At 54.7% G+C, this 8,306-nt stretch overlaps 1 protein-coding gene across 1 annotated transcript in view; it reads right to left on the bottom strand.

The window, feature by feature from the left end:
• Positions 1 to 3,704: 3,704 nt before the first annotated feature.
• Positions 3,705 to 8,306, bottom strand: part of CHRM3 (cholinergic receptor muscarinic 3) — a 75,133-nt gene continuing 70,531 nt past the window's right edge. Inside the window, exon 3 of the mRNA XM_084868716.1 lies at positions 3,705 to 6,281. Within this exon, the coding sequence (XP_084724842.1) occupies positions 4,418 to 6,262 (1,845 nt within the window). The 5' untranslated portion in view covers positions 6,263 to 6,281 and the 3' untranslated portion in view covers positions 3,705 to 4,417. The remainder of the gene's footprint in view (positions 6,282 to 8,306) is intronic.

Genomic DNA, 8,306 nt, shown 5'->3' with positions numbered 1-8,306 from the left:
TTCCAACTCTTTAAAAAAAATTATTTTTATTGATTTTTTGCAGAGAAGAAGAGGGATAGAGAGTTAGAAACATCCATCAGCTGCCTCCCGCACACACACCGTGGATGTGCCCGCAACCAAGGTACACGCCCTTGACCGGAATCGAAGCTGGGACCCTTGAGTCCACAGGCCGACACTCTAATCCACTGAGCCAAACGGGTTAGGGCTGCTTCCAACTCTTGCAGATTTAAGGGAGACCCACTTTGCTTGCCTGCCTCTGCAGATACTGGCTCTTCCTCTCGCCACAGAGCCTGGTTAGGCCACTGCCTGTGGGGTTAGCAGCGGCCTCTTTATAGTAGTTGCCTCTGGTGTGGTGCCCAGCTAGGAAGTCACGTCTGGCACCTTTGGTTTCTCTTCCTGGTTAAACTAGACCTTTCTAACTGGGATACTTTTCCTTCAGCAGTTCAGTCCTTCCACGCACTGGGATGGCTGCGCTGGTGTTCAGCTTACAGCTTCAACGTAGATGTTCCACCTGCAGTTTGTCGGCGGCATGTACACTAGAGGGCAGCAGACAAAAGCTTTCCCGAGTGACCTCCCCTGAGCTGTTCTTTGCCAGATGCCTGCAGAAAACGGGTACTATCTCTAGTGATGTCCACCACGGTGTTATTCCCAAGTATTCACGCAAGATGGCAGCAAATAACACTTTCCTGCCTTTAGGAAAATGTTATCTGTATTCATTAAAAAAAAAAAATAAAAATAAAAAAAAAAATATATATATATATATATATATATATATATATTTTGATTTTTTTTATAATAGAGAGGAAGGGGGAGGGATGAAAAGTTAGAAACATCAGATAAGAGAGAAACATCAGCCAAGACTGGTTTGGCTCAGTGAATAGAGCGTCGGCCTGCAAACTGGAGGGTCCCAGGTTCGATTCCGGTCAAGGGCATGTACCTTGGTTGCGGGCACATCCCCAGTGGGGAGTGTGCAGGAGGCAGCTGAATCGATATTTCTCTCTCATCGATGTTTCCAACGCTCTATCCCTCTCCCTCCCTCTCTGTAAAAAAATAAAATAAAAAAATCAATAAACTACTTAAAAAAATCAACAGAGACATAGTTTAGAAAAGGGATTGCGATGAACCTTTGCCATTCTCCCAAAGCTCAGGGTTTCTCCATTTCTTATATGGAATCTTATATTGAATGCTAACTGTTGACCTTGCTTTTACTTATTTATTTATTTATTTTTATTTTTTTTACTACAAGAAACAGCCCTTTGAAGGAAAGGCAGTTCCCAAACGGATGGAAATCACGGAAGAACGGGGAGACACGGAGCAGCATTCACATGTTTATTAGTGCCAGCCCAACCGGAGTCACGGACTATAGATGCAGGTACTCACGAGACACTTCATGGGTGGGTATAACATAACAACGTAACATCCCGTGGATGGCTATACACGTTAGAAAATAGTTTCTGGTTTTTTTCTTGTTCTTTGGTTAAATGTGGTTCTCCCCCCCTCCCCAGCCTTCCCCCCCCCCCAAAAAAAAAATCTTTCCATAACACTGATTTGCTGCTTTCCCTTTGTCCTGTGATTTCAAACACAAGAGTGACGAGGGCTCTGTCCAGCCCTGGCCAAGCGTCACTGCGGAGTGAAACCTTTATGTTGAAGTGACAGCTGACGTCGATTAGCCAGAGCGAGTGGGGTTCTTGCTGACACCCACAGTTCTCTTCCCAGCCTTGGGGGCCTCGGAGAGTCCCTGTCAAGGCACCCCAGCTGAAGACCGAAGGGTCACCTTGGTCACCATGAACGGACGTGTGGAGAAGGATGCATAAATAGTTCTTGGTAGAGACAGAACACAAAATTAAATAGATCAGAAACACAGACGCCACAAGGTACCCCCCGCCCAAAGGGTCGTCAAAAGTCACCTGTAAACATCAGCTCACACGGACACAGAAGCAGCTCTGGCCCCGCCCCTCCTCACGGAGGCCTGTATGCCCCCCTCCCCTCCCCTTCCCTCCCCTCCCCCTCCCCACACAACCCCGACAATGATAGCAGCAACAGAAATGATACCCATAGCGGCACCCCTGCCCCCCCACGCCCACATACAACATTTAACATTTTGGTCAATTCAGAGAAGAATACAAAAATCATCTTAAAAAATGCAAAACTCCCCCTCCCCACCCCCCCTAAAATCCATTTGAAACCTGACTTTTTCCAAGTGCCCTTCTTTCTGCAGAAGACACGTGACTGCCTAAGCCCCGCCCACCAGGTGAGGACACAGGAGGGGACCAAGGGGGGACATTTTTACCCGGATGACGCCTTCCCTCACGTGATGCTTTCCCACACACACCTCTGGGCATGACCTTCCCACGTGACACCGTCCTTGAGCGGGAAGGAGCTCAGGTAGCAGCAGCTCGGTGGGGACGATTCGGCATGGGGGGCCATTCAATTCGAACCCGGGGTTCAGGGTTTGAGCTCGCAGGGGCCCCCAGTGGGGTGAGCTCTGCTGAGGATATCAAAGGAGGAGATGGATGACACTCAAGTCCGGCCAAGTCCTGCCTGGTGCTTGACCTTGACCCCAGGCTGACCCCCTCGGCCCAGATCTGCGGAGGGCCCTTTTTGTAAAACAGACCCGAGTTTGAAAACAGGACTCTGGGTTGGGTTCGCCTTGACGTTGAGTTAGGGCCTGGAGTACGTCAGTGACCCAGTTACTGAAAGCAAGTCTGGTGGGAACAGCTTGCCAGTTCAAGGATCCCCACTGTCTCATACACAGGATGTGTGTGTGTGTGTGTGTGTGTGTATGTGGAACTCACACACACTCACACATATACATACACTGATATATATAGATATGTTTATTTGTACAAAACTGGGGGACTGCACCACACAGTACTTTGCAGGGATCAAAAGTCACGTCCACACACAGAGTTTCACAACACACACCGAGGAGAGGAGTCAGACAGCTCTACGGGGGGCGAGGAGGTGCAGCCGAGCTTCGGAGGGAGTCCATCTCAGAGCCACGGAGGCGCCACGGAATCCGAGTCCACTCCGTTGGGATCCGTGTCAAGGACGTGGCCTCAAGGGCAGCCGGCTGTGTGGACCCGAGATTCCAGAACTCACGGAGACGAAGAGACGCAAGCATGGGTGCAGAATGGCCACGGAGCAATCATTTCTCCTCTTGAGGAAAAAAACACGTGGAAGCCTATTTCAGAGTCACGTTCCTTATATTCAGCAATACGCTTTCTTTTTCTTCTCCTTTCTGAGCTGATATTTGACTTGTATTAAAATGGGTTATTCAGTAAACAGGCAGCTTTCTCATCTGAGTGATAAGAACATTATTACCAGGAATTGATCCCCCGCCGCCCCCCGCCTCCCCCTGACCGACACCCTCTGAAGGCCTGTGGGCAGGTGTGTGTGTTTGGTCATGACCATTGACCAAGCTTACTCAACAGTTCCTGCTCAGGTGCACACCTGTGGAAGGTCATGGTCATGGCTATTGACCAAGCTCACTCTACAGCTCCTGCTCAGGCTCACACCCATCGAAGGTCATGACCATTGGCCAAGCTCACTCTACAGCTCCTGCTCAGGCTCACACCCATCGAAGGTCATGACCATTGACCAAGCTCACTCTACAGCTCCTGCTCAGGCTCACACCCATCGAAGGTCATGACCATTGGCCAAGCTCACTATACAGCTCCTGCTCAGGCTCACACTTGTAGAAGGTCATGGTCACAGCCATTGACCAAGCTCACTCTAGTCATGCTCAGGCTCACACCTGTGGAAGGTCACGGCCATTGACCAAGCTCACTCTACAGGTCCTGCTTGGGCACACACCTATAGAAGGTCATGGCCATTGACCAAGCTCATGTATTAGGCCCTGCTCTGCTCAGGTTCACACCCACGGAAGGTCACGGCCATTGACCAAGCTCACTCTACAGGTCCTGCTTGGGCACACACCTGTGGAAGGTCATGGCCATTGACCAAGATCAGGCTCACACCCATCAAAGGTCATGGCCATCGACCAAGCTCACTCTACAGTTATGCTCAGGCTCACACCTGTGGAAGGTCATGGCCATTGACCAAGATCAGGCTCACACCCATCGAAGGTCACGGCCATTGACCAAGCTCACTCTACAGTCATGCTCAGGTGCACACCTGTGAAAGGTCATGGCCATTGACCAAACTCACTCTACAGTCATGCTCAGGCTCACACCTGTGGAAGGTCACGGCCATTGACCAAGCTCACTCTACAGTCATGCTCAGGTGTACCCATATGGAAGGTCATGGCCATTGACCAAGCTCACGTACTAGGCCCTGCTCTGCTCAGGCTCACACCCATCGAAGGTCACGGCCATCGACCAAGCTCACTCGACAGACACGCCCTGCTCGGGCGCACACCCGTGGAAGGTGGTCACGGCCACGCGCCAGGCTCACGCTACAGGTCCTGCGCGGGCGCACAGCGGTGGAAGGTCACGGACTGGCGCTGCTGGAACTGCTGCCGGCGCCGCCGCCGCCGGTCGCACTGGCAGAGCAGCAGCGACTTGAAGGTAGTGCGGAAGGTCTTGTTGCAGAGCGCGTAGCACACGGGGTTCACGGTGCTGTTGATGTAGCACAGCCAGTAGCCCAGGTTCCAGTAGGTCTTGGGGATGCAGCTGTCGCAGAAGGTGCTCACCAGGACCATGATGTTGTAGGGCGTCCAGGTGATGATGAAGGCCAGCAGGATGGCGCTGAGCGTCTGGGCCGCCTTCTTCTCCTTGATGAGGGACATGCGCTTCCGCTTGGTGATCTGGCTCCGGGTCTTGAGGGCGAACCTCTTGGCCAGGGTGGCCTCCTTGAAGGACAGAGGTAGCGTGGCCGTGGCTGCGGTCCTCCCCACGGAGGAGCTGGCGTCGGAGGAGGAGGAGGCCTTGGCCGGGTCGGCGGCCGACTCCGGCTGGCTGGGGAGCTTGGAGGGGAAGCTCTTTGGGTAGCGGGCCCCGTCGTCCATGCTCCTCTGGGCCTGCAGCTTGCTCGCCTTCCTCTCCGCCGCCATGCCCGCCGCGCCCAGCTCCGGGTTGGGCACCCGCAGGCTGTCCGGGGACGGGGGAGCGGTGGCGGCGGCGGAGTTGAGCAGCGTGCTGTGGCCCGGCAGCTTGAGCACGATGGAGTAGATGGCCCTGGTCTCGGAGCCCATGTCCACCTCCTCCTCCTCCTCCTCGTCGGAGGACGCCGAGTTCTCCAGGGAGGCGGCCGCGTCGTTGTTGTTCCAGCTGTCGCTGCTGCTGTGGTCCTGGTCCACCACGCGCTGGGTGCTGGCCTCCCAGGTCTTGGCGGGCACCCAGAGGTCGCAGCAGCCGCCGCCACATCGCCGGCGCCCGGAGCGGGCCCCCGGGCCCTGCTGCTGGAGCTCATAGCTGCTGCAGCTCCGGGAGCTGCCCGTCGTGGTGGCGGCGGCCGGCACAAAGTGTTCCGCCTCGGCCTCCGTGCCCGAGGCCTGCAGCCCCGCCAGCTCCTTGGTGCGCTTCTCTGTCTCCTTGTAGATCCGCCAGTACAGGATGGTCATGATGGTGACGGGCATGTAGAAGGCGGCGATGGCCGTGCCGAAGGTGATGGTGGGCTCGTCGAGGAACTGGATGTAGCACTCCCCGGGGGGCACCGTGCGCTTGCCCACGAAGTACTGCCAGAACAGGATGGCGGGCGCCCAGAGGACGAAGGAGATGACCCAGGCCAGGCCGATCATCATGCCGGCCCTCTTGGTGGTCCTCCTGGCCCGGTAGGTGAGCGGCCGGGTGATGGAGAAGTAGCGGTCGAAGCTGATCACCAGCAGGTTCATGACGGAGGCGTTGCTGGCCACGTAGTCGATGGAGAGCCAGAGGTCGCAGGCCAGGTTGCCCAGCGCCCAGCGGTTCATGATGATGTAGGTGGTGAACAGGTTCATGGAGATGACCCCGATGATCAGGTCGGCGCAGGCCAGGCTCAGCAGGAAGTAGTTGTTGACGGTCTTCAGCTGCTTGTTGACCTTGAACGCCACGATCACCAGGATGTTGCCGATGATGGTCACCAGGGCGACGACTCCGGTGAGGGCCGCGATCAGGACCACCTGCCAGAGGGCGTGGCCGCCCAGGGGGTCGCTGAGGGTGCCATTGGTGGGAGAGGGACTCCCCGAGGCCTGAGACACGTTGTAGCCGCCCGGGTCGGTGGCGGTGCCCGGGGGCAGCCCCGCACCCGGGGACCCCGGCACCCACAGAGAGCTGAGGTTTGGCAACAATGGCAGCGCTGTGTTGTTATTGTGCAAGTTCATTGTGACTCTCGGACATAGTCTGGGGAGAGAAGAGAGAGAGAGAGAGAGAGAGAGAGAGAGAGAGAGAGAGAGAGAGAGAGAGAAAAGGGTTATCGTTTCATAAGGAACACGTGACTTCCCCAAAATCAGGAGTTCTGGGCGAGACCCAAATGAAATGATGATGAACCCGGGCCAAAAGCCTTCTGGGTAAGGCACGTTTTTCTTTTAACATTTTTTTTTCATTTTAAAAAATATTTTTATTGATTTTTTTTTACAGAGAGGAAGAGAAGAGGGATAGAGAGTTAGAAGCATCAATGAGAAACATTGATCAGCCGCCTCCTGCACACCTCCCCACCGGGGATGTGCCCGCAACCAAGGTACATGCCCTTGACCGGAATCGAACCTGGGACCTTTCAGTCCGCAGGCCGACGCTCTATCCACTGAGCCAAACCGGTTTCGGCCCTATAAGCCTTCTGATCCTCGCCCCTTACAAGTGGTCCCAGAAGGAATACAGCCTGTGTGAGGGGAGAGGGGAGTCGGGCGGGAATGGAATGGGGCAGGGTGTAGCTCAGTGGTCGGCAAACTCATTATTCCACAGAGCCAAATATCAACAGTACAATGATTGACATTTCTTTGGAGAGCCACATTTTTAAAAATTAAACTTCTGCCAAAACTGGTTTGGCTCAGTAGATAGAGCATTGGCCTGTGGATTGAAGGTCCGGGTTCGATTCCAGTCAAAGGCATGTACCTTGGTGGTGGGCACATCCCCAGTGGGGGTGTGTGTGCAGGAGGCAGCTGGTCGATGTTTCTCTCTCATCGATGTTTCTAGCTCTCTATCCCTCTCCCTTCCTCTCTTGTAAAGTGGGACCCTTGAGTGGGCAGGTCGGCACTCTATCCACTGAGCCAAACTGGTTAGGGCTGGTTCATCCGTGTATGTTGCCCATTATAATCCACAAATGACTGAGATCACGTGATACGTATCTCTCTCCGACTGGCTTATTTCGCTCAGCATCATGCCCTCCAGGCCCCTCCATGCTGCTGCGCATGGTAAGACTTAAAGGGTCTTGAGTTGGGGTCTGTCTTGGAACTTGATGCTTTGCTACGGGATGCTCTAAGTCATTCCTACTATGAATAGCAAGCCAACAGGAGCGACATTGGTCAGAGCAAGACCGGAGCCCGCCACTAGGTGGCGGGGCAGACTTGCAGAACGGCCTACCCACAGGCAGGGGCCAAGGCCAAGGCCAGCAGAGAGTCCCAAGGTGGCGATCAGGTTCTCGGCTCAGTTCAGCCCTGCTGTCCGTCCGTCCGTCCGGTCAGCAAACCCTCCGCAGGCTAACGTGTCCTGCGAGGGGGTGAGATGCGTTCGGACTTGCACAGCGCGAAGAATCTGACTTGTCCGCCCCGGCTGCTGGTGCCAAGCTGCCAGGAGGGGAGCCGTGCCCTAATATGGTGCCGCCGCTCGTGTTGCGAACAAAACATTCCAGGCCGTCGGCACCGGAACGGCATTCCCTTTCAAAAGGAGAAGCTTGCTTTGAAAAGTGCCCGGCTGCCTCCTTGCACCGAGTTATTCCACTTGACCACAGAGGGAGGGCAGGGTGCTGCTGGGCAGGGTGCCGGCTGCCGCCACGGCTGCCCTCCCTTGGACACGCAGGCCACCGGGCCTCCTGGCTATTCTGCACCTGCACCACCACGAAGAATAAACCCTTTGGTGATTAGAACTTCTGAGACGTGGCAATCCAAGTAAAAAACACGCACGCAAAGCCGTTCTTCTTCTTTAAAAAAATATATATATTTCATTGATTTTTCACAGAGAGGAAGGGAGTGAGGGATAGAGAGTTAGAAACATAGATGAGAGAGAATCATCGATCAGCTGCCTCTTGCACATCTCCTACTGGGGATGTGCCCGCAACCAAGGTACATGCCCTTGACCGGAATCAAACCCGGGACCTTTCAGTCCGCAGGCCGACGCTCTATCCACTGAGCCAAACCGGCTTCGGCCAAAGCTGTTCTTTTTCGACAGTCAGGAGGCGCTCTGCCCGTGCCTCTGGACAGGTCCAACTGCTGC

The sequence above is a fragment of the Pipistrellus hanaki genome (assembly GCF_964339955.1).
Source record: "Pipistrellus hanaki genome assembly, chromosome: 20".
In the NCBI taxonomy this organism is placed as follows: Eukaryota; Metazoa; Chordata; class Mammalia; order Chiroptera; family Vespertilionidae; genus Pipistrellus; species Pipistrellus hanaki.
The sequence above is the reverse complement of the archived record's forward strand: the minus strand, read 5'-3'. Positions and strand labels throughout refer to the sequence as shown.